Here is a 27,422-nt window from a genome sequence, read left to right on the forward strand (position 1 = left end):
TGGGCCCTGATCAAAAGTGGTGAAATAAATAGGGAATATGGTGTCATTTAAGACACAAGCAGCCCAAATCAAAAGAGAATACAAAGAGATTCAATGTATGTGATTTGCAATCCATTTAGGTGAAACAGCATTAGACTAGCTGCATCAGAAGTGAACACTGATTGTTTCTGACTGGCAGACTCGGTGGGCGGCCCAGGCCAAGCTCACTGATGTCCTTTGGCAGGGTGCAGGAGGTCAGACGGTTTTTCCATTATCATTTTTATACCGTTTCGATTTCGTTGTAGTTATTTTAAAGGTTTTTGAGTTCGTCCAACACCACACTTATACATTGACAACACAGTAAAGGAAGCTCGGATGTGTCACTCACTCTCAGCCAGGGTTGGACTCAATTCAAACCGAAGGAAGTCAATTCAGGAAGTGATTTGAATTTAACATTCAGACATTTTAAAACTTTTGAAATAAATAGCTTCTACTTTTCATTTTATTAAGAAGCCATTGGAAATAAATGCCCTTTTTCAAGTATTGAATTGTAACTTTAGTTTTCTTACAAAATTGACTGCCTTCAATTCAAATTGAGTACAACCCTGCTCTCAGCTAGGCTTTCATGTTTTAATCCATATTACATTTCTCCTGTTATCCTATTTTCATGTCAGTAGAACTGAGGATCAAATACCAATTTATACAGTCATTGTCACACACAGTCATTTATTTGCAAAGCAATATATATTCAGACTTGGTGGAGGACATGATGTGGCAAAATGTCCCTCTGTGAAAATTGTAGAAATTCGACTTACAAAGTTATCTAGATGGGAAAATAATAAATAGTAAATTTGCATCCAGCTGCCATGCAACTTTGACGGACTCAAATTGTATTTTTATGTCAGTATGGATGGAGGTCGTTGACAGAGTCACCTCCGACCTATAATCACACACACACACACACACACACACACACACACACACACACACACACACACACACACACACACACACACACACACACACACACACACACACACACACACACACACACACACACACACACACACACACACACACACTGCTGTGTTTCTTTCTATTGATTTCATGCATGTCAACATGTGAATATAGGGCTTGTCTGTGGGAATGACTGCATTTCACTATAACCATCCAATAACTGTATGATATGTTTCCATATTATAGTGCCTGTCATCAGGGAGTTTTACAGACACAAATAATATAATGCTCACCTTTCTTTATTAGATCTTACTAGTGAAGACCACAAGATGTAATTAAGAGTGGTTGCGGAAAGGTGACTTTGACTAACAGGTAGTGAGCGAATATAACTGGGGAAACCTCAGAAACAACCACATGTTTAGTGCTCAACCAGTCTACCTGTCAAATGATTTATCCAGGTCTCATTCTGTACATGCTTGCAAATGCTTTTCTGACTTATACAGTAGGCTACTGAACGTCAACAACATAGAGACAGGTTGTAGGCCTATACCTAGCTCTAGCCAACGTACAGGAATAGACTGCTCACTGGGCACACGGCAAGGGTGTGTATTGAGCAATAACAATGGGAGATTTTTGCATTGAACATTCAGATGCTTTTGAAAGTAAGAACAGAAATAAATGGTTAGGGTGCACATAGTCCTCTACTGCTGCTATTTCTGATCACTAGCCTATTTCAATGCATTATTAATTCAAATGCAGCTCTCAATTTACAACTCAAGCCACTCTATACCAGCTATTTCCATGGATAGTCATCTCTTATCAAGCAGGTGAAAGACCCATAGACTTATGGGAGGTCCAACGAGCTGCACACTCTGGAGAAAACCCCAGAAGGGGGCGCCTCTGTTGTCCTCATCATGCATTGTAGCCACGAGATGATCTCGTTTGAATATGGTATGTGCTATTCGGACTCCTTGGGACGTCCCTACCCCATTGAAATTTAAATGGTTAAGGTAAGGGTTAAGGTTAGTTATAGGTAGGGGTTATGGCTATGGTTAGGGTAGGGGCTTAAGTTTGGGGTTACTCTAAATAGTCAAAAATGTATCCTCTATCCATCATGTTTTGAATGTTCTATTCTCGCTGACTGTCTACTGATTATTGGCGGGCTAGACAATCAAGAAACTGTATGAATATTTTTCCATTATCATTTTTATAACGTTTCGATTTCGTTGTAGTTATTTTAAAGGTTTTTGAGTTCGTCCAACACCGGAAAAAAAATCACAATTGTTTTATTTGTTTTAGTCAGCCGTACTGAACCATCTCACGGTTTGACACCCCTGGATTAGGTTTTAGCATAGGGATGTCCCAAGGATCCCGGATTGCACTAGCCGTTTGGATATGACCGTGATCGCGGGTGCAAGCCTCATATGCTAAACGCATTGTAATTGGCTGTTTCGGAGTAGTCAGTGCTTTGCATAGCAATTCATTGATATAGTTTACCGCTGGTAGGGAGTGTTTGGCTGCCACACGAAGTGAGAGGGTTTGGAAAGTGGACGAAGGTTTGATGTAGGGTCTCAAAAGAGGAATACCGTGGTTGTGTTATTATTTTAAAAGAGGTATAGACCAAATATAAAATACTAGATAGCCAAAATGCTTTGCCATGTTACCCGTCCGGATTCGGTGGTTATGGAAGTGGAAGTTGATTCGAAGGCGAATGGTGAAGACTGTCTGAATAAGGTAGATACTCATTTTAATTCTTCCTTTTGTTATTTTTCTGTTTTCGGGTTGTTGTTTATAGGTTATTTTTAGGTTATATATACATTTGTCGAAACACAGCGAAAATTGTCCTGCAAGTGCACATTGTTTTTTAGTGGATTAAATCGCAACACTTTGTCAGCATGAACGTGTTTTTTTGTTGCCGAGATGAGAAATCCACATTTTGATGTTCAAAGTTCCTGTTTATTGTTACATTTTCTGTCGCCAGGATCAGTTCTCTCTAAACAGCATTCTGTCACTGGATATGTATGCTACATTGCCACACACAGCGATACAAATGTGCTTCCTCAATCGTGCAACAATGTTGCTTTGTTTGGAAACAAGTTTGCTACATTTTCCGTAACAAAGAAAGAGCCCACAATTTTAATTTATGGTACAATTCAACTCATGATGATTGAGTTGGTGATTTTCGAAATGAGTATGAAGGTGCCATCTGAGGGAGTTGCTTCCTGGTAGTCTAGTCGCGAGGAAAGTATATGGCTTTGTCGAGCAAAGGTTACTTCAGTTCATGTTGGTCCCTGTGCATGCTTAGCAATGTTGTGTAGCTTCAATGGGTGTTCTCACGAAAATAGCCTACTGTTGACTTAATTAACATTGAATATCCAATAGTGGTCTACCACATTGCATTAATCTGTTTTTAGATTTCATAAATACCAAAGTCATATCAATTATCATGTGCATTAAACGTTATGGTGCCAATGATGTAGGCCTAGTCATCAATCCGTAAACATGTGAATTTGTCAGAGGTCCTAATCGTTGTCTTCTAATGAGTTCTAAATAAATTCTAAGCTCCTATCTCATATACACAGCGCGTTGACATGTCCTTTGAATCGGTATAGTTATCTCACCCTCCGTCCCCTCTGGATTTCGGCTACACTTGACGTTACATAACTCTGTTCCTTTCCTGCTACTGGTGAAAGGCGCGTGGGATGCGCTCGTGATGAAGTTTATTACCGCGGGAAAAATATACACTTATTTCCCACTTAACTGCTCCCACCGGCTTTACTGCCTTGATATTGATGTATGGCAAATGCAAAAATTATAATAAAGAAACATGCTAAACTGTCTCATATTTTCTTGAAGATGCTCCGTAAGCTTCTCGGCCTACACAAACTGCGGTTAGGTTACTTTGGTTTTTACGTTGTTTTTTTTTCTTCTCCAAAACTGACTTCTTCCTCTTTTATTCCAAAGGTGTGTAGGAAGTTGGGAATCATAGAGGTGGACTACTTTGGCCTGCAGTTCTCAGGCAGTAAGGGAGAGAACCTGTGGCTCAACCTGAGGAACAGAATCTGTCAGCAGATGGACAATCTGACTCCCTGCCGACTCAGGCTTAGAGTCAAGTTCTTTGTGGAACCACATCTCATACTCCAGGAACAGACTAGGTATGGATGTTGTATATCGCACACAGACAAAATTCAACACCACATCATGAGCATACATGCATATTTAACCATCTCATTACAATAGTCATTCTCTTCCATCCCTGCATCATCTTGTTAAAATGAGAAAAGGAGAGAAAGAACCTAGGGCAGTTACTTACTAAATATACATATTACAACATATTCTCTAACTCAACCATTCAGATTCCAGTCATGTACTATATGAGGAGGAGGATCAGATGGAAAGAGAAACAACCAGATCTGTCATAGCCTGTGAAGTTAGTTGTGACTTCCTGATTCTGCTGTACAGTGAAACGGCCTACAGTAACCCCGCAGCACACAGGGTTACTACAGGTCATTATGGCGTGGAGCCGGGCAGGAGGCAGTAAGGAAATACGATCTCTGTAGAGGTTCCAGACTCCTTTACCGCTGCCCCAGGGTCCCTCTGCCTGGCCCTGTCTGCTGAGAGCTACCCCCCCCCGTCCAGACATCCCATGCTGGCTCTCATTCAAACGAATGATGACGTGTGCTCACTTCGGTTTCTTTTGTCTTTCGTATACTTTTTCTAATTCAGGAGAAGTGTCCTTATTAACACTTTTGTTGATGTTGTGCTTTTGCCCTGTTTCTTTTGTCCTGGATTTTTACAAAGTCTCGAAGGACATCTCAAAGTTGTAACTTTGTTTAGATGTTAAAAGTGCTTTTTACTACAAACTCTGAAAATGTTTGAGTTGAAAGTACAAAAAAAAACTTGTTTTCCTAGTTTTTTCAGACACCAATGTAAAAGGCTTTATTTAGTGTAGTTTCCTCATATAATATTCTCACTTAGCTCTGTGTTCCGTCAGCCTCATTTAAAAAATTATTCTTCCTCTCTTATACAAAGACTGTAATATAAATTAACCAGAGAAGAAATGGCCCAGTCTTCTAAACTTGTTGAAACGTATCTCTAGCGAAAGGCCTGACACACCGACTTCTGGCTGATGGATAACAGGACCTTTTGGAGTCTAGTTTAGTTCTCTCCTCCCAGCCCTTTAGAGGTCTTCTAGTTAGAAATCTCCATACAAAGTAACACATCCTAACACGCTTGATCCTGACTGAATCTTAGGCTGATTGTAAATGGGACCTTATTCCCTATAGGGCCTTTGTTCATAAGTAGTACACTAAATAGGGAGTAGGGTGCCATTTGGGGGGACACATGCTGCTTTATTTGACTGTAACACCAGTGTTACAATAGTGTATACACCCTTATGTTACACTAGGGAAATTGTTTCCATAACTGGGGCTGACAGTGAGGACTTGTGAAGAGTAGAATTAACAACCTCGGTGTAATCAAAAGATGCTTTGTGGGTTAAAGTCCGGTGAGCCATTGTAATGTAAATGAAAGCTGAAAAGTACCAGTTGTCAGGCTTTGTCCCCAGGTGAGAGCAGGTCCGCTGGAGCCATGGCCCAGTGAATCTGAGCCTTTTGGGTAAAACACTGTTTTAAGTCCTGTATGTAAAAAGGTGTGATGCGTCCTCACTCAAAAATATGTGGTAAATCCTGTATGGAAATGCACCAGCAGAGAATCAACTCAGAGCTTCTCTTTTGCTCTGCAAAAGGGTGCTCTGCTCTCATTGCTAACCCCACCACCCCCCCAGTAACGTTTTGCATGCAGCATTCACGTTAATATCATCAGATATCTTTCCACAGCTGTAGGACAGATACGGTATCATTAAAAGTAGATTCTAAACCCAGGCAGTCTGCCAGGGAAGGCATCTGATAACATGCTGTTAGAGGAGAGGGAGTTGTGTGTGGGGCTGAGCCTCTGAGCTTCTTAGCTCCTCTCGCTCTCTCCAGGCAAGGTCGGCCAGTAACTGTTCATTAAACTGAGATCTATCCCTTTTGCCCCCCTCCCAGCTGTCTCTGTCTGGACTATAAGTACACACTACCACTCCCTCCCTCTGGCTTGGAGGGCAAGTCCTTTTTCCTTTCATTGTCTGTCTTTGAGGATTTTTATTTGATTTATTTTAATTTCCCCTTTTATTTAACTAGGCAAGTCAGTGAAGAACAAATTCTTATTTTCTATGACAGCCTAGGAACAGTGGGTTAACTGCCTTGTTCAGGGGCAGAACGACTGATTTTTACCTTGTAAGCTCGGGGATTCGATCTTGCAACCTTTCGGTTACAAGTCCAACCCTCTAACCACTAGGCTACCTGCCACCCAATGGACTTTGTGTCTTTAAGACTGGACAGCGTGCATGTGCAGTTAAGGGGAAGAAAAGGGGATTTGGCCAGGGGGGGTAAGGGGAGTTGACCAGGGGAGCTAAGGGGAGTTGACCAGGGGAGCTAAGGGGTGAGGAAGCTAAAAAGCAGTCTTTCTGAGGACAGTTTTAGGATGTGCGCACACGTCGCAGCGAATGTCGAAGTGTGTTTTTAGGGACCATCCGCCGGTAAGCGCATGGCTGCTGACGACTACATGTAGAATAGTTTTTGAAATTACGTCTGGTACTCTGTTCAGAGGCGCTAAGTCCTCTCGGCCAGAAAACACTATTGGTGTGTCTGCTATTGGAAGACGTCAGGACCCATGGCAGTTCATCCACTGCTGACCTCTGGCAGATTAGGAGGGTCTTTAACAGATGGTGAGGAGACAGGGTGTGTGTGGAACCGGGGACAGGGTGTGTGTGGAACCGGAGACAAGGGGAAAGGGGAGATAAAGATGTGTGTGTGGGTGGGGGGGGTGTAGAGGGAGGGGATGGTAATGTGTGAGTCTTAGTTAAAAGTAGTACAGGTTTTGCGCACACACAGTTGTGGTGGGAAGAGCTCGGCTCAACAATTTTATTTTTGGCCTGCACGCTGTTACTACCAGATGTAGAATAATTTAAAGTGGTTGAGGATGGAGCCCCATCTCTCGCTCTCTCTCTTTGGATGGTTTTCAAGACAATGAGGACCAAATATTCAGATAGGAAAGAAGGGGCCATTTTGTCTTCCTCTGCATCTTTCTCTAGAGAACAGGCCTGTGTGAACCAGTGTGGTGATCTCAACTCATGGAAACTCTCCTCACTCATGATGTATATTTCTGTTAGCATGCTGTGTGCTCTCTACTCTCTCTGTTCTAGTGGTGGTATTTGTGACTCAGTGGTTACTGGAAGGTCATGTCTCTCTGTGGTGAAAACAGGTCTTTGTTCCCTCTGTGTGTGTGGCAGGGAGCGAGATGAGCAACAGTGGAACGGGAGGCCGGCAGGGGTTCCCTTAAAGCCTTCTGCTTGCTTTGGTTCAGCTGGCGTCTAGCCTACATTTTGGTGCGCATCAACAGCCGTAAAAACTCTTAACGTCACAATGTCGTCATGTGCCTTAACCCTCTTTGTGCTTTCACATTTCCCCTCGTTGGGCTACTGCTGCTTCCCTCCGGCCGTCACTCAGACCACAAACGGACAGGCTTGCAGGCAGAAATAGATACACTCGTAAACACACATTCGTAAACACATAAGTTGGTACTCATAGTGAGGGCAGAACATCTTAGTAAGTAGATGTGGAATGCGTGACTGTGTCTCAAATCAAATTTTGTTACATGTGCCTTATACCATAGGTGTAGACCTTACAGTGAAATGCTTACTTACAAGCCCTTAACCAACAATGCAGTTTTAAGAAAATACCCCCCAAAAAGTAAGAGAAATGAATAGCAAATGATTAAAGAGCAGCAGTAAAATAACAATAGCGGGGCTATATACAGGGGGTACCAGTACAGAGTCAATGTGCGGGGGCAATATGTACATGTAGGCAGAGTTATTAAAGTGACTATGCATAGATAATAACAGAGTAGCAGCAGCGTTCCAGAAGGAGGGGCAATGCAAATAGTCTGGAGAGCCAGTTGATTAGCTGTTCAGGAGTCTTATGGCTTGGGGGTAGAAGCTATTTAGGAGCCTCTTGGACCAAGACTTGGCGCGCCGGTACCGCTTACTGTGCGGTAGCAGAGAGAACAGTCTGACTAGTGTCCCTCTATCTCTTATCTGCATGTGTTTTAGTCTCTGTTTGAATCCATTGGCTTGGTCTGATAGCTTCAAGTGTTGCACTGTCAGTTGGTGCATGAGAGAGAGACCACCGAATAGTTTACTAGTGAGGGACACCTCTTAGAAACTAAAATAGACCAATGGAACATGCTCAAACTAATATCCACCAATAAAACAGAGTGTTCTTGGCAAGTAACAGTGCTGGGTGGTGACCTGACCCAGGGGCCAGGGGATTTTCCAGCATTATAGGGCACACACACTCCTAAAACGTAATGTCCTGGTACAGGAAAACCTGTGGGTAGTAACAGGTGTGTACGAAATGTCCTTGGTGGGTGCAGACAGACAAGCTTGGCCCTCCGGGTGCCAGTAGACACACACGCCTATTTCTCTCGCCCTCTTTCAGCCTGGGTTACATAACATATGGTGGATTCGGCACACATACAATTAAATTAAATAATTATGCTTACATAAGCTTGGCCATTTACAGAATCTTCACTAAATCCTGCTGCTATCCCATTATCCTTGAATAGTTAAAAAAAACATTTTTTACCAGAGACGTCCACTCTATGCCAGACATGTGGATTACTAAGTGTGAGGTTGAGTGTTGGAGACATCAGCTAGTGTGCGTTTACTGTTTTACAGTTGACAGGCATCCCATGTTTCTGTGTTATGAAAGACGAGGAGTAAAACCCTAAGGTGCAGCTAGCCACTCCCAGGAAACAGTGATCCATTGCAGGGTTTAACCTGTGTGTGGAGGGGTCTAAAGAGATTCAGTAACACACGCACTTTCCCACATTTAAAGCTTTCTATAAATACACACACACGGCTCTCGTATGTAGTACTGGCTCAATTTAGTCCGATTTCTGCAGTACCTCTTGTTCTCCCAACATCAAACAAAACCTCCCCATCCTGATCCTGTAGCTTTGAGATCCCAGAATTTCTCAACTCCGCTCTGCCCCGGTAGCTTCTGAAACACCCTGCCTGGTCTTTGACCATGGCTTGAGGCAGCCTTGTGTGTGTACACTGCACTGACCAGATATGGGCAGTTTAATATCTACTTCTGCATTTGGTGGGTATTTCCAGAGAAGTAGTAGACTTCCTATTTGTTTTAGAAGCTGTTTGCTCAACTCAGCTGTTGCTCCACAACCATGTCCCCTTTTTATTAAACTTTCTTACATTTCTATTGGTTCAGAGATCGAGTTGGCCCCATAGAAATATAATTATTAGAATGTCAGTTCTGTTCTAATAGTTCTAATTCTATGGTTGAAACTTGTCCCCCTCAATGAATGGTGTACTATCTGCATCATTACCCCTCAGTAGCCTGGAGGTAGTGTGTGTTCCATGCTTGTCTAAATGAACATGTTTTCCCCTTGTTGTGCAGTGTTTTAGCATTCTGATCAGGTCAACAGTTGGTCGGGGGGTTAGCTATCCAGAGGGCACAACCATTAACAGACCTCATCTGCCATGAATAAGAAAAGGAATGTTTTTAGTGCCTTTCCCATATAAATAGAATCTCTTGAAGGGACTCTGAGCCCCTAACCCAAGCAATTTGACTGGTCAATTCAGTTAATGCTGGGTTCAGAATGGAAGGAAATTATTATAGGGCAGTGCAGTTAATGTGATTTCCTTTTTTCTGTTATGAAATAATCTGAAATTGTGAAAATGACAATAATGCATATGTGGAGTTACAAGTTGAGGGGATGCATTGCCTCTCAGAACGCTGTTAATTGAGTCAAGGTCTTGTTGAATTGATTCGTTACTGTATCTGTCTGCTGTCCACGTTAATCTAATGTGAATTTCGTTATCATAGAGAGGAGATGGAGGAGAAATTGCAAAAAAGTTTGATAGTGTACTGGAATTTTTATTTGGGTGCAAATGCAGGTCGTCAGATGTTTTTCTGCTTTGCAACCCAACTCCAACAGTTTTGATGTCCTCCCCCTAAACCTGAGGAGAGCAGTTTGTATTATCCAGATCCGCCAACTCCAGATGTCTTTGCCAAAAGTGTCTGTCTTTACATGTTTGCTGAAGCAGAACGTTCTAGATATTTTCACCACCAGGCAAATGTTTTTCCCTGACGTTAAGACCATTCATGTTGTCACAGCATTGCAGCCAGTAGGATTAGTTACGGAGGCAAGATGGTTGTCCCTGTCCCCCACCCAGACTTGTTTAACTTTACTTTTAATTTCTCTGAACTCAAGTAGCCTTCCCTCATATCTGGTTTGGACCCATAATATTAGTCCCTGGCCAGGAAGGATGGCTGTGTCCGGCTCTGGGCTGCCGTGTATGTGTGACTCCTGCCCAAAGCGCCCTGGCTCAGCCTGGGTTATGTTTAATTACCCTTCTACAATCCGTTAATCTGGAACACTCTCTCCCCTTAACCAGAGGTCGATTTAGCTTACAAACAACTTCTTTGTTCACCTCAAAATGGCAGCTGTTGGATTCATGAGTTCACTCGGCCCAGAACTAAATGTTTCTCTTGTTTATTTGGTGTTTTGTTTCCCCACTTTTTTAAACATGTTCTTTATTGCTCTCGTTCCGTTGGTTAAACTATTTGATTAACATCCTTTTTGTGATGTTTCCATTGAGAGACTGTAAAACTGGTCCCTGGACTGGGGTTACTAGAGTTCGTTGACTGGGAGTTACCTCTAGCACACAGCTCTGGGCTGTGTTATTTGTTACTTCTACAAACCACATTGTTTAGAGCCTGGCCCTGTGAGCTCTGAAACTGACACTTCTCATTGGCTGACACGGTGCAGTAACTAGGCAGAGGTTTATAATTTCATTTCACAGGGACATTTTGTTCTTCTGGAGACAGAGCTCTGTGACTAATGTCTTCTCTCTTACTACTGAGAGGAGTCAAGTTGAAACAATTATTTCATAGGCCAGGATGGTAAGAAGAACAAAGAAAAGTTTCACCAAATTGCCCTATAATCTGTGATAGGCTTCTTTTGAGAATGTTTACTCTGAAATAAGTTCATTAAAAACAGTTAGCCATGTGAACAAGCAACAGCTTACAGTGGCACTCTCGTCCCCTGTTCGCCTCATTTAACACTTGATTTACTTTAAAAAAAAAGGCACATCTCAGTGGGTGGTCCAGGTATGTCATGACATAGGTATCATGCCTTTCCTATTTCGTTCTCCATTGTGCCTTGAGCAAGGGGGTGGGCTTGATGACAACCCAAATTCCCATCCGAATGCCATACTCTGAGTTTGCACTTGGGATATTGCTTATCAACAGTTAAAGTTTTTTTTAAATCGCTAGAGGAAAAAGTAAAGACAGGATGTCAGGAAAAGAGATTTTAACGCAAACAAATCTGGCAAAGAGATGAGTGTGTGAAATGCACTACATTTGGGAAAATCCTTTAAGTTAACTTTGACGATCTAAAACTCCACAGGGCTGCTCTCTCTAAAACAGTAGAAATGTCACTAATAAACCCAGAACTAAGCAAGTAATCCCTCTTCTCCTCCTGCATCTTCCATCTGTCACAGAAAGGGAGCAATGACCCATATTCCTCCCAGCTACGGCCGTGCCAGGCTACGGTGCACTTTAATTGAATTATTCCAGCTATGTAATGAAGTGTTTAACATTCCAGCAGGAGAACAGATGACTTTGTTGGAGCACCCACTGGCATCTATTGCCCGGTGTGTGTGTGTGTGTGTGAACAGTAAATCTACCATGCGGTCCCTTAGTCTGAGAGCAGCCGTTCCGTGCCCCTGTTTTCTTTCCCTTCATCAAGCTGACTGTAGTGAATGTCTTAAGAGGCTTTATTCTTCCCAGTTGTATTTAAACTGGGCTGGTGGCGGGTCAAGTATTTTCTTCTCCTATATTAGATTCCCTATAGGCTTAATGGGAGACCCGCCTCTGTTTTGTCTGTCTGTGGCCTTCTCCCTTGACAGACAGTGGGCAGCGGTGCGGAGATGTGTCTGGGTAGGGACCAGTATGTTGTGTGGGCAGGGAAGAGACTGGTATGGTGTTGGCAGTCTGGGCACCTCTGGACTGTAATGCTTCTCTGTCCTGATGCAGCCTGGCATTTCTGCCCTCCGGCCGCTGTAGGAGTTAAAGTTAGAGCCGTGAGCCTGTCTGCACCGGTCACTGTCCTGCACAGTGGATAGTCAGACCAGTTTACAACCCCTGCACATCACCACCCTCCACAGTCCACATCAAAGCACTGGGGGAAGAGGGGGAGACACTCACCCTGCTGCCCTGGATGTCTACCCCCATAACGGGGTGCTGCTTCCAGAGCCTCCCTCCTAGTCTCTGCTCTTTGTTTCCCAGTGGGGTGTGCTATAGGTTCTGACAGGGGCAGACTCCCCTGATAGAGGAGCTCCCACATAGCCAGGAGCCAGGCTCAGGACACACCTACTACCCCCTCCCCCCCAGCTGGGCAGTCTGGAATCAGCAGACCCACAGAGAGTTGTCAAGCAGGGATGGATGAGAAATCATGTGTGCTTCAACGACCTGGAAGAGCCAAGAAAAATCATGTGAGGAGTTTACTCCCATATTTCTTATGCCTGTATTATCCTAAAGGAAGTGGACAAGTGCACACTAAGGGCAGAAGGGTAGAGAATTGGGATGCAATGTTACACTCTGTACAGACTTTGCACAGGCTAGACTGTTGAGGGGTCAAGCAGGGATAGATGAGAAATCCATGTGTGCATCAATAACCAGGAAGAGCCAGGAAGAAATAAAGAGTAGGAAGGAAATCATTACAGTACTCTCTGCACACTAGACTTGACTGGTTCCTGTACAGTATATTACCCCATGTAGGCCATGACCTTGTAAACACCCACCTAGTATTGCACTTCTTACTACGAGGAATGTTCCAGATACTCTATTACACCCAAACATGGTAACCTAGCCCAGGTTCTAAGCATAGATTAAACCACTCTAGAGTGCAGCATTAGATGTGGGGGTGATAGAGGGGTCCTTTTCAATTTCCACTGGGTGGTGAGGGAGAACAGCCAGGCCAGGAGGGCCTGTGGCCTATAGTAACCCCCAGGTAGTCACAGCCCTTTGTTTCCAACTGGCCAGGTAGCAGCCTGGTCACTGTGATGCTGCTGGACCTAACACAATACAGGAAATGGACAGCTGTGTGTACTGTTCCAGCTAGGGCAGGAGCTGCTGTGAAAGGAGGCTGGGACTTTCTGGAATAGATCTACTTGGGTGGTTTGTTGAACACTATCTCAAATGGTTGTTTATTATGCCCCTAGAGCTACTATTGTTTAGATCTCCTTTATTGTATGGTAATATTCCTCTCAATTCTTGTCCTGAAGTGATTCTTCTTCTTTTGTGTATCTGCTCCCTGCTAAAGCCAAGGGGTTCAGAGGAGGCAGGAAGACTGAGTGCCAACCAAGCTGTGTTCCCATGCCCCCTCTCCTGCCCATAAGGCACTGGGGGCAAGATGAGACCAGTCAACAGTACATCTCTTTTAAAGGCACACTGTCACACATTCTTACTCGGTGGGAGTGCTATTTTCCATTGCTTTGTGTTATGGATGTTGCGTAGTTCTGTGTTATTAATTTGTACAGATTGCCCCTGGTGGTGGTATGCCTGGATTATGTTTTACAGTACTGTAAAACTTCAATTAAATGCAGAGACTCATAGCTGTCTGTCACGTTTAATAGCCGGGCAAATAAACACCTGTTTCAAATATACGCCGGGTCTAAATGAATTGTTTACGAGGTTTGGTTTCGATTTGTTATATTACGTAATTTAGTAATGAGTTGAAAAAATGATGGCAATCAGTTTTTACCGGGGGTGAAACTTTCACTGGGGCGCATCCCCCCATTCTGAAATGTTATTTTGTCCCCACTCTCATAGTTTTATAATTGGAATGTGATACAAAACAAGGCAATGGTGAGCTTTAGGACCATGCGGCTACCTCTGAGCAGTAGGGTAGGCTGTTTATGCCCCCCCCCACCACTTCTAAAACCAAAGTTGTGCCCCTGTTTGTTATCACCAGTAAGAAACTGCTAGCCATTGGCTGCTTATAGCTGATAACTGCTAGTTAACTGGCAAGCACGAAAGGTCAACAACTTCGGGAATACAGACCACCAGAAATGGGGAAATTGCTATTCTGTCAAGCGAAAGTTGGTATGCCTCCATTTTGAAAAGGAAAAAAAAAGATACAAATAAATGTTAGTGTGTAAATGATAACGCACTGGTGCAGGAAATGAAGAAACTGATTGAAATGCTGGAAGTGAATGCTGGAATTAAATTAACTACGCAAGTGAGCAAAAACTGTGTGCATCAAGGAAATGGACACCTGGCTCAAATAGAAGCCTGTCTCTAAGTGCCTGTTCAGTGATTTAAGCAAATAAAGGCCCGGGCTATTTTTTAATTTCAGTTTTATGTGATGTGTGAGAAAAACAAGAAGGGAGTCTGGTTTGGTTCACCAAGGTTGAATTCATCCCATCTGAGGGGGTAGAGGGAGGGAGGGAGGGTAACCTGACCGGCTTGTGCTAGTTTTCAGTTTAGAGACTAGGCCACTCTAGTTCACCCTCTTTTGATGGGAGATAATGAGTCCTCTGTCACTGCCTCTGTCATATTACTAGTTACTGTTTAACCCAGGGTTTCCAAAACTCAGGGAAAGCCTGGTTTTACCAACCATAAATACAGTCCAGGAGAATAGGCATTTCCTGTTGAAAGTGTTAGGTCAGATGGACCTTGACCTTGAACTTCTAATAATTTGCGACATCTCTGAAACTAATAAACAAGAAACAAAGCTTTCGGCGAAAACAATGAACGCCTCCTTGACTCTGGTTGTTTTGTATTTGGCTCACCGCAGCCTAGTGTTCTGCACACAGATCTACAAAGTCCTCCTTGTTTTATCACATTTTCCCCCATGCCCCCCTCCACACTTTGAATTTGCCATAATAACAAGCGTTTACCGACAACCAGGAAGGTCCCTTACCTTGCCAAAAGAACAAGATTACAGCATTGTGTTGCCATTACATTGACTTAGCCCCGTCTTTGTGGGCTTGTGTTGGTGTTTAACGGGAAAACATGAGCCAGGCAGAAGGGATGGAGGGAAGGATTGAGGGATGCCTAGGCTAAATGGTGCTATCGTACCCAGACCCTACAGTGTTACATCACAACAGCAGTAGCAACCTGGCTGCTTATCGCGTCGCAGCACACCACTGGGGTTAGTGAATAGGCAGGCAATGCAGAAGGTGTACAGGACTAGCTGCTGCTCCTCTGAACACTATGATAATGGCTATAGAGCTCTGTGTGTGTACACTGCACTCTGCCACCATGATGAGAGCTATGGAGCAATTAGAACACACGCACTGTGTCACTGGGTTAAAAGTCCAACCACGTCACACACTGACTGGGAACCGCTTTCACTAATTAGCTAGTGTGTGTGTCTGTAACCCAACCTCTAACCACCTGCTCCATTCTGTGTCCCTCTCTGATCTACTAACCATCACCTGTTTGGTTCCAGGCCCTGTGTACCCCTTCTCCTCCCCAATCCATGTCTAACAACTCCTGCCCCTCTCTCTTCCCTCCACCAGGCATGTGTTCTTCATGCATGTCAAGGAGGACCTCCACAGCGGCCACCTGAGGATGTGTTCAGAGCAGGCTGAGGTGCTGAGTGCCCTACTGGCCCAGGCCGAGTTCAGAGACTACAACCAGAACACTGCCAAATACTGCTACTCTGAGCTGTGTGGGAGCGAACCCTGCCCGGCAACAGTCGACAGGTAAGGGCAGGGGACACCTGGGGATATGTTAGACAATGAGTGTAGACTGGACACACCGATGCTCGCTCGCGCGCACACACACCCCTGTGGTGTGTTTAAAAAAGGATTTGAGCTTGAGCCGTAATGCTAATTGGTTGGAGTTTGCAGGACATGAATACACTGTTGGAATTTTGAAAGCAAAGCTGCCCTTGACAAGGTTGCCGGCCGGCTGGCTGGGTTGGGTAGGTTACTTTCTAAATGTAATCCATTAGTTACTAGTTACCTGTCCAAAATTGTAGTCGGTAATGTAACTTTTGGATTACCCAAAGTCAGTAATGTAATCCGATTACATTCAGTTACTTTTAGATTACTTTCCTCTTAAGCGGTATTATAAGAAGACAAAAATGTATGTTACCAATTGCAAGATAAATCAATGTAAAAGTTTACATAGCTGGCCATAAATGGATGTTACATTTTACTTAATGGGTTGGTTATGTAGCCCTCTTCTAACCCATCTCTTTCTACTACATAAAGTAATGATTAAATTATATCTTTAGATTAAAAACCAAAGTCTATGAATTCCAGTCATTCCAATAAATGTTATACTCTTCGATCTTCAAGAATAGGACTTATAGAAGTATAGATTAGCCAAATTGTTTAACCTGAGCATAACCCCAAAACTAAGGACTTAGCCAGCCCTACTGTGGTGTTTAGGATTTTGTTGTAATGGAGGACTGATGCTATGCCCATGGAATGGCATGCTTTGAGCACTACTGAAAAGTGCTATTTACATGTGAAAAGCGAATGCCATATGCTGCATTTGCTATAGGCCTGTTTACCATTTTTGTTGGTGAAACTTTATCTTGATAATATGCAGCTGTTTTAAAGGGCAAATTCACAGATGAAATGATAACAAAATGGTTACCTGCCTCTGTTTTGGTAAAACGCTGAGGAATGGACCAGGAGAAATGTAACCACTGTCAGATTAATAAACAGAGCTATGGAATCAAGGACTGACCATCTATGACATCAACATTATAGTTTTAACCATGTTATGAGGCTATACAGTGTTTATTTACATTTACAATGTATACAAACATTGGAGAAAAATAAGCTTGTTTTGGGTTCTCATGGAGTGTGACAGTTGAATTAAGCTCATGAGGCATTTATAAGTTATATTCTTCAACAATTGATGGATATGTATGTATGTGTATGTATGTATGTATGTACAGTTGAAGTCAGAAGTTTACATGCACTTAGGTTGGAGTCATAACTCGTTTTTCAACCACTCCACAAATTTCTTGTTAACAAACTATAGTTCTGGCAAGTCTGTTAGGACATTTACTTTGTGCATGACAAGTAATTTTTCCAACAATTGTTTACAGACCGATTATTTCACTTATAATTCACTTTATTACAATTCCAGTGGGTCAGCTGTTTACATACACTAAGTTGACTGTGCCTTTTAAACAGCTTGGACAAATCCAGAAAATGATGTTATGGCTTTAGAAGCTTCTGATTAGCTAATTGACATAATTTGAGTCAATTGGAGGTGTACCTGTGGATGCATTTCAAGGCCTACCCTCAAACTCAGTGCCTCTTTGCTTGACATCATTGGAAAATCAAAAAAAATCAGCCAAGATTGTACTTTTTGGAGAAATGTCCTCTGGTCTGATTAAACAAAAATAGAACTGTTTGGCCATAATGACCATCGTTAAGTTCAGAGGAAAAGGGGGGAGGCTTGCAAGCCGAAGAACACCATCCCAACCATGAAGCACAGGGGTGGCAGCATCATGTTGTGGGGGTGCTTTGCTGCAGGAAGGACTGGTGCACTTCACAAAATAGATGGCATCATGAGGGAGAAATTATGTGGATGTATTGAAGCAACGTCTCAAGACATCAGTCAGGAAGTTAAAGCTTGGTCACAAATGGGTCTTCCAAATGGACCATGACCCCAAGCATACTTCCAAAGTTGTGTCAAAATGGCTTAAGGACAAGGTATTGGAGTGGCCATCACAAAGCCCTGGCCTCAATCCTATAGAAAATGTGTGGGCAGAACTGAAAAAGCATGTGCGAACAAGGAAGCCTACAAAACTGAACAGCTCTCAGGAGAAATGGGCCAAAATTCACCCAATTTATTGTGGGAAGCTTGTGGAAGGCTACCCTAAATGTTTGACCCAAGTTAAACAATTTAAAGGCAATGCTACCAAATACTAATTGGGTGTATGTATGCTGTCCCACTGGGAATTTGATGAAAGAAATAACAGTTGAAATAAATAATTCTCTCTACTATTATTCTGACATTTCACATTCTTAAAATAAAGTGGTGATCCTAACTGACCTAAAACAGGGAATTTTTACTATGATTAAATGTTAGGAATTGTGGAAAACTGAGTTTAAATGTAGTTGGCTAAGGTGTATGTAAACTTCCGACTTCAACTGTAGCTTGTACTGTAGCCTACAAAAGCCCATTCCTGATCTTTTCCCGCGACCCATCAAACACATTTGGTGTGTCGTCATAGTGGTCTATGACGCATGTTTTTAAGGAACAAACTTAAACGTGCCTCTTTTCATGCTTTTTAAATGCAATGAATGTCATTGAGCAAACACAAGTGTCAAATGTTTTTCTCGCAAACATCCTTTCTGAGTATAAAAGTTATCCTCAAAGTAAATCATCTAGTTTTTCAAAAGTATCTGTAATCGGACACAATACTTTAGCTGGTAACGGATTAAAGTTACCATTATTTTTGTAATCCCTGACATGTAATCCATTACTCCCCAATCCTGCCGGCTGGTTTAGATATGGTAGACCGTAATGTTATGGTAGGCTTATGATATGGAAGTATCAAAATCCAGCTGAACCAAGTGCCAGATGTGGTGTTAATGATTCATCCAACATCAGTCAGACATCTAGTCAGGTGCTTCAAAGAGAAATTCCCAATGTTTAAAATTAATCCCGAAACAGATTTATACCTTTAATCATTTATGACCATAATTTACATGAAATGAACTTCTGTTGCTTTGGCCAGACTTGTACGCAAGCTGTGTACCTATTCCCAAGAATCTATGGTTGGTGCTCAATTCATTGTAAAAGACTATAATTTACTGATTTGCTCCAAGCCGTAACCTTGCCTTCTACTTTTTGGATATGAACCAGTTAGTCGTGTGCAGCTGACATAAACATTTGTGCCATGAGAACCGGGTACGAGTTACTCTGGCAATGCAGACAGCAGCACAGTTTGGAAATCCAACACTGACATAATTTACAAACAAAGCAGTCTGTTTAGGGAGCCTGCCAGATCAGAGGCAGTAGGGATGTTCTCTTGATAAGTGTGTGAACTGGACCATTTTCCTGTCAAAATGTAACATGTACTTTTGGGTGTCAGGGAAAATGTATGGAGTAAAATGTACATTCATTTCTTTAGAAAAAAAGTAAAGTATAAATAGTAAAGTACAGAAAAAATGACTTAAGTACTTTACACAACTGGATAACACCACAACTCAGAGGGGTTGAGTTAAAAGTGTAAGTAAAATTTTGTTTGGACCCTGTGTGCGATTGGCCAATAAAGTGATCTTTAATTTGTATCTTAAACAACACGCGCTCACAAAGGTCCCTCTACGGAAAGAAAGCACCCCCTCCCATTCCCTCCCATGTTGTCTCCATGCACCCACTTGTTTTTCACTAGCAGAGGTAGGTTTGCAATTGGAACAATGAAGTTTGACCCACATGATATCACCCAGTGTGACATGAGCAACAGATGGAGGAAACTTGGGTTGAGTCAAAAATGGCACACTATTTCCCCATAGGCTCTGGTCAACAGTAGTGCACTAGATGGGGAAAAGGGTGCCATTTTGGACACAAACTGGATAACACATGGTCACAATGTTCCCTCTACAGAGACACACCCCTCCCGTGTTCCTACCATGCAGCCACTTGTTTTTCTTAGTCATGAACCAAACCTGTTCAGGCATTGAACTGAACACCTAAGGGACAATTAGAGCTACAGTAGCAGGTTTGAGTTTTAGCCGGTTAAATGTCTTACATATTCTGGAAACACTCTAAATCAAAACTTGAAATGGGAATAATATTTCATCTGACTTGACCCATTCCTTTAAACAGCCATAAAAAACAGGACTATAACTAGGTGTTAAACATCAACTTATCCTTTCTGTGAAACTAAACCTAAAAGCGCAGTCAACGCTCACATCAGTTTTGTTTTCTACCACCAACCCATAAAGCCCACAATAGACAGTCTCTCTCTCGCAGAACCATGCCAGGGAGTAGCACAGCAGCTCGTTGACTGGTTAAATCAACAGTTTGAGAAGCAGCAGTTTGGGTGCAGGCCAATCTAAACTAGGGACTGTTTGTGCAAGGTCAGAGGATGGATCTATCACTGTGTTTACACACTCTAGGGGACACACACTAGGATCCCACCTGAGATCATAATTGGAGGGAAATGCAGATGTCAATGTACTGGGTTAATCAGGATTAAATGGACATGATGCTCTCTTGTTAGTGTGTTTTCAAAATTATAATAGCCAATTTGGTAATTTTATTCAGCTCTGTTTTTAGTAATTGGTGAAAGCATATTTCTATTGCACTATGGGTAATTTTATGGAAGTTCTCGCTCCGCCTAATCAAGCGTATGTCTTGGGATGATAACACAGTACAGATATTGGTTGTGTCGTGTCATAATTTTAGCATAGCTGTAAATGCTAAGATTGGAAACAGCTTTCCAATGCCCGAGGAAAAAATGTCATGCATATCATTCTACCATATTGAAGCAATTACTACAGGAAAATATAGTCACTGTTGTGGCAGTTTCCGAACAGCAAAGCTGTCTGTAAAGGAAAAGTATTGACATTTTCCATTGACAGGACAGACATCAGTGCATCAGTAGCTGTATGAGTAATGTTCATATGAACTGAGGAAGTAAAGGCTTAGTCCATGAGTAATGTTAACTCAATAATGGCTCACTTCATACTCTAATTCACACTGCACATATAGTGAGCAGAGAACTACTAGCAGCGCAAGCAGAGGCTCACATTACATTATAGTAACTGATTCCCTTATTATTTGATCAGATTAGGGGTATGATGGGTTTATATTAGAGAATCTGCTCTCTGGGTGACAGACTCACTGCTCAGGCAGCACCCAGCAGTCTGTCACGTTGTTCAGCTGTGTGAAGATGTGATTTCTGTACTGTTTTCTCACAGCCCTCACAGGAAATAAATACAGAATATGAACTATTTGAAGCAATGAGGCTCTGGATGTGAACCAGTAGTGACACTGCTGTCTCTCTCTATCCATCACTTCACAGTATCATCTCTAAGCACAAGGCGTTGGAGGGTCAGAGCCTGGGGTCGGTGGAGTACCAGGCCCTGCAGCTGGTGTCCAGTTTGGAGCACTACGGGGTGGAGTGGCACTGGGCCAGGGATGCAGAGGCACAGAGGCTGGCCATAGGGGTGGGCCCGGAGGGCATCACTGTCTGTAAAGAGGACTTCAGCCTGGTCAACAGGTAAATGAAGGCTCTTCAGGCTACTTAACCAACTGCTCCATCTCTTGTGCAGTCAGCTCAAACATAATATAGACTAAAGTCATATCAGAGCACTTTGTATGTGGGGTGCACAATATACAATTTACTGTACATAGTTCAGAGTATCTCCTACAAATACTGTGCTTTACTGAAATGTCCATATATATGAAGTGTAATGTCCACCTGATTTATCCCACAATCTTTACCTTTGAGGAAATCTCTTATTGTTCTGAGATTGTCATCATGGAACTGAAATCCTGTAATATTACACAGTATTGCAAACTGTTGTACAACATTGTGTAATGTTACAGGATTTAGTTTAAAGAATAGTTTCCACCGTCAACTTTTCTTTATCCATTCTAGGATCAGCTATCCCATAATCCAAATAGCCACCCAGTCAGGGAAGAGTGTTTACCTGACGGTGATCAAGGATACCAGCGATAGTGTGGTTCTACTATTCAAGCTGATCAGCAACCGGGCTGCCAGCGGACTGTACCGGGCCATCACAGAGACACATGCCTTCTACAGGTGAGGGGACAGGAGAGGATCCACTTGTGGGGAGCCAAAACACAGTCATGCAGTCCAATTATACAGTGCACTCCACATATAGTCATCATAATTGTGCAGTTAGATTTGATCACCAAGTGATCCAAGGCATTATTGATCAAATGTTCCATGATGAAACCTTTTAGGGACTGGCTTCTCCGCTAACTATTTAGTAGGGTTGAAAGGAGTGCTTCTGAGTATAGTATAGAGCTACAAACACTGACAACCACCCATGTACTGTCATGCTAATGAATTGACAAAATGTTTATTTACACTACCGACTGGGTCATTCTCTCTAAATGGTATTTCTGTCACTTATTCAGCCGACTTTACGGCCCTCAGAATACACGAATGCTCCTAAAGCACTGTAGAGTTCTACTGCCTAGGGGGGCAGCTAACCAGTCAAGCATTTTACTTCCCCATTTAGAAGTCCTGATAGGTCAGGTTCTCTCAATCACTTCCACTCAACATTTTGCTCTGTTTAACATGGAGTGCTGCTCGGTGAATATGCATCCTGAATTACAGTTGTACACATTCACTGAGACTATGCTATGGTCCTTAAGGAGGACGTTTGTTGAAGCTACTATATACCAATTCCTTTTACATGTTCTTGGTCTGAAGTGATTGATAAAGCCATTGAATGTAATGGTGTTGATATGAATGAAAAAGTGCTTTATTCTTCCAGGAAAATGAAGGTCAGCCATTTAAATTGTGGTCCTTCTGTGGCTCAGTTGGTAGAGCATGGCGCTTGTAACGCCAGGGTAGTGGGTTCGATTCCCGGGACCACCCATACGTAGAATGTATGCACACATGACTGTAAGTCGCTTTGGATAAAAGCGTCAGCTAAATGGCATATATTATTATTATTATTATAAATTGGCCTACTGCAGAGCAATGAGATTGTTCACAGCTAGGTTTATAATAGTCACGAAGATGACCTCTAGTGTGTGTGTGGGGGGGATTTTTCAGAATTGTTCACCATGTCTTCCCCAGGTTGTGGTGATGGGCTTGTTCTGTACTTGAGCTTAGTGTAGTAACTGTTTCTGGATCAGATTTAGAGGATTTCTAGTCCTTTACTGCTATTAAACATGATCAATCCCATGCATAGGTTGAGTCAAAGTGGAGAATTGGGAAATCAATTGATTAAAAAAATTGTCCAACGTTCAATTGACTGAAGAAAAGTTGGATTGACTTCTTGGTTAGTAACGTCTCGCTTTCTCCTCCAGGTGTGACACGGTGACCAACGCAGTGATGATGCAGTACAGCCGTGACTTCAAGGGCCACCTGGCGTCTCTCTTCCTCAACGAGAACATAAACCTGGGCAAGAAGTACGTCTTCGACATCCGACGCACCTCCAAGGAGGTCTACGACTACGCTCGCCGGGCGCTCTACAATGCCGGCATCGTGGACCTGGTGGCACGTGCAGCGGGGACGGGCGGAGAGAGGACGCCTTCGGGGCACAGTCCCCTTCGTGGCCAGGGGGAGGGGATGGGGGATGATTGTGGCAGCTGCCAGCAGAGCAGGGCACTGCTGGAGAGACTAGAGAAGCTCAGGGAGGCTCTGCTGTGTATGCTGTGCTGTGAGGAAGAGATAGACGCAGCCTTCTGCCCCTGTGGACACATGGTATGCTGCCAGACATGCGCCAACCAACTACCGGTGAGGAGACTGAGACTAAAGTCAATGCTTGTGTAAATGATTGAATGTTGTGCATGTTGGTTTTGGTCATATTGAGAAACAACTACTAGTCAATGAACACTAACCTATGCACAATTTTTTTTATTGTTTTTGGTCAAGTCGACATTTGGGTGCCACCACTACCATCTACCCCCATGAATACGAAAGCTGTCTCGCTAGGTTTAATGTCTTCCTTTTCTGGTAGTCCTTGGCACAACACAACAAGCACACTTTAGGGTTCTAGATGTGTAATACCATGAGTGGCAGAGCACAGATTCAAGAAGAATACTTGACTTTTCTCCTGAGTCACTTCCTCTGAGCAGTAACCTCTCTTTCTCTCATATCCATTTTATGACTTTTAAAAACCGATTCAGTATTTTGCTCATGTATGGGTTCAGCTCACCTGATTGGCCCTCCCACTAAACTCCTAAATTTTGCTTGAACTGCCGTTGCAGATGGTGAGTTAGTTAGCGGCTGTGGTTTAAAGCTGCCGGCAGCAGGCCAGCGAATGTCTATTCCACTAAATCCACAGGGAAATGTGTTGTTTTATGTCGCTGGACCCAAACATAGTGAGAGGAGAGAACTGCCACGCAGGGAGAACATTCCGGGGAGAGAGAAAATCATTCCAACATGGCTGCCCCCTTAGTCTTTTCTGAACAGTGTATCGTGGATAATACCATCTAGTGGTCCCGGGTTGGTTAACAGGCTTTTACACGGCTATAATACAATTGACTGGTTAAATTAAATTGAATTGGAGTGTTATTCCACTACTCTTCACTCACTGACAGACTGGTTAGTATAATTAGTCTGTTCTGGGTGTCTTCAATATTATTCTGAGACTCTGGCTGCCTGGTCCATTCTGCAGCCCAGGGCTTGTGGTGGGTATTTGTGCTTTTATGGAATGAGTTCAACTCACACGTGAACAACCAAAACACTGTATATGCCAGTGGAGGCTGCTGAGGGGAGGACGGCTCATAATATTGGTGTAAATGGAATGGTATCAAATACATGGTTTCATGTGGTTGATTCCATTCACTCCATTCCAGCCATTACACTGTCCTCCCCTCAACAGCTTCCACTGGTAAATAGGGTGGCGTGTGAACCCTTTGAAGCGGTTTTGTGTGAACCCTTTGAAGCAGTTGTGTGTGAACCCTTTGAAGCGGTGTGTGTGAACCCTTTGAAGCGGTGTGTGTGAACCCTTTGAAGCGGTTGTGTGTGAACCCTTTGAAGCGGTGTGTGTGAACCCTTTGAAGCGGTGTGTGTGAACCCTTTGAAGCGGTGTGTGTGAACCCTTTGAAGCGGTTGTGTGTGAACCCTTTGAAGCGGTTGTGTGTGAACCCTTTGAAGCGGTGTGTGTGAACCCTTTGAAGCGGTGTGTGTGAACCCTTTGAAGCGGGTGTGTGTGAACCCTTTGAAGCGGTGTGTGTGAACCCTTTGAAGCGGTGTGTGTGAACCCTTTGAAGCGGTGTGTGTGAACCCTTTGAAGCGGGTGTGTGTGAACCCTTTGAAGCGGTGTGTGTGAACCCTTTGAAGCGGTGTGTGTAGTACTTGTAGCACACAGTGGTCCAAAGACCGTAGTAACAGTGCCATTGCTTTAACAAACTACTGACAGCCATGTCTTCATGTTCTTTGATATATTTGACCTGTTCCATTTCTGTAACTTAACAAGTGACAGCTAGTCTTATGTTGACATTCAATTATCTCTCCCCAGTTGTGTCCGGTGTGTCGATCTGAGGTGGAACACGTGCAGCATGTCTACCTGCCCACCTGCACCAGTCTCCTAAACCTCAGCAACACCTCCCACGATGACGACAGCAGCCCTGTCCACAGAGCTATAGGTGGGCTAGCATATACCTGCCACACCAAGGACCACTCTAACACCAACAACCACCACGACTCCAACAAGATCTACCAGACTGAGACATAAACCACTCCCCCACTTCCAGACTGCGTCCCAAATAGCACCCTACATAGTGCTGTCCACGGTAATGCACTAATTAGGGAATATGATGCCATTCCAGACACAGTCCAGTCCCAACACCACGGTTTCTTTCTTTATCACCTTACCATTCTGACAGTGGTATTTTTCCACTGTCGATATTTATTTTTTTAAACCGATGGTGGATTTTGAATTTCCACCCCATTTTAATTTTAGGGTTATTGCCTATTATATTTTCTTAATTGAACTGCAGCTGTTGATTTGATCAGCAGTAGCGGTGTGATCGGATTGATTTAATTTGGATTGTGCTTTTGTTTGTTTTTTTGCTCCATATCCTTGTATAGAATGTGAATTATCTATTGGGCTCATAACCTGCAACGCTTGTACAATATGAGGGAATTCTGTGTTCTAGGAGAATAGTAGGCAACGTACATAATCGTTCAGTTGTTTTATAAGTATATTTGCATTTTTTAAGTTTCTTCGTTTTAAGCTTTTAGAATCTCATTTTATGGTTCTAATGGAGTGAAATGCATTTTTTTGTTCTGTTTCCATGCCAATGAGAAGTTATTTGGGGGTAGGAATCTGGCCCTGGTACAGCACTGCATTCTGATTTTAGAGAAGTACTGTCCCAAAAGGCACCCTATTTCCTATGTACAGTAGTGCACCACTTTTGACCAGTAGTGCACTTTGCAGGGAAGGGGTGCAATTTGGAATGCAACCAAGGGGAAGTCTTGACGATAAGCCCGGTATTAATGTGTATATGAGTGCCAGGGTTCTTGAACCAAACCAGAACTCTGACAGGGAAGGATAAATGGTTGAATCTCCTAGTCCATTCCCAATGGGTCATATAAAGTAACTCCACTTGTACGGAACTCTATGAGCTCCAGACATTCAGCATTCTATTCCATAACAGAACCTTCACAGATGTAGGCCCCAAAATAAGATGCTCCCTGTATTCTTTTACTCAATAAGTGATCTGTGATTATTTATTAGTAAGGCTGTTTTTTTAACCTGATCCCAGATCGGCTTGTGTTGTATAACTAACCCAGATTTTAGGAGTTAGCTATACAGCACAAGCAGTTCTGTGACCAGGCTACTGTTTTTCAGCCTCTACTGTGTAGCGGTGTGTGTGTGTGTGTGCGTCCTCAACTTCTGTTCTATGTGGTCAACTAGGGAGTTCCTTATGATTTTATTATTAAAGGGTACTAGTCGATCTGTCAGTGCAATACGAGCTGCTTTTTGAGGGTTTTTTTTTTGGGGGGGGGGAATGAATACACTGTCACTTTACCAAGGAAACTTCACCAGTGTTTTATCCATAGGGTTTTGCCTTAATGTAGCAACACTGGCTTGCGTCTCAAGTGGCACCCTATTCCCTATGCAGTGCAGTACTTTTGACCAGAGCCCATAGCACTCTGGTTGAAATTAGTGCACTGTTTAGGAATAGGGTGCCACTTGAGACAGCGACATTGTGTTTTGATATGCATTCTTTCTTTGCACAGACTTTCTTTGTTTTAAAAATAAGGAATATGTTGTCTTTATTGCTGACACCATTTGGCACATAGTCACTGCAGGGGATTGATTATTTGATCACTTTGTTCAAGTAGGATTTGTTTCTGTTTTCTGAAGCAAAAACTATGCTCTGCAAATGTAGAAAGAACTGTCTTTTATATTGTATTTCTTTGAACTAGAAAAGTATTAATAAAGTTTTTTTAAACAAGCATTTGAGTTTTTTTAACTAGTATTTTTTGGGGGGGGAAATGTGTTCATTGATTTGATTGGCTTTGATTGTTCAAGTTACCCCCTTTCACCTCACTCTTTCTTATTCTTAATGGGGACAGTCACAACTAAAAGGTCAGATAAAGATATGGGGTAAGATGACTGAGGCTCTCGTTACTAAAGATTGATGGAGGCTCATAGGGTTAAGTTCATGCCTGGCCTGGTATGCCACCTTATTTAATTCATGCTTTTGTTGCCT

The 27,422-nt window shown here is 42.9% G+C and overlaps 1 protein-coding gene across 1 annotated transcript; it reads left to right on the plus strand.

Annotated features, from left to right (window-relative positions):
• Positions 1–2,349: 2,349 nt before the first annotated feature.
• On the plus strand, positions 2,350–27,167 carry LOC118399572 (E3 ubiquitin-protein ligase MYLIP-A-like). Its single transcript, XM_035795750.2, has 7 exons — positions 2,350–2,670; positions 3,901–4,091; positions 15,587–15,772; positions 21,073–21,270; positions 21,652–21,816; positions 23,061–23,490; positions 25,220–27,167. The coding sequence occupies exons 1-7, from the start codon at positions 2,584–2,586 to the stop codon at positions 25,433–25,435; spliced, it is 1,473 nt and encodes a 490-aa protein (XP_035651643.1). The 5' UTR covers positions 2,350–2,583; the 3' UTR covers positions 25,436–27,167.
• Positions 27,168–27,422: the final 255 nt, after the last annotated feature.

Source organism: Oncorhynchus keta, chromosome 20 (genome assembly GCF_023373465.1).
Source record: "Oncorhynchus keta strain PuntledgeMale-10-30-2019 chromosome 20, Oket_V2, whole genome shotgun sequence".
Taxonomy (NCBI): Eukaryota; Metazoa; Chordata; class Actinopteri; order Salmoniformes; family Salmonidae; genus Oncorhynchus; species Oncorhynchus keta.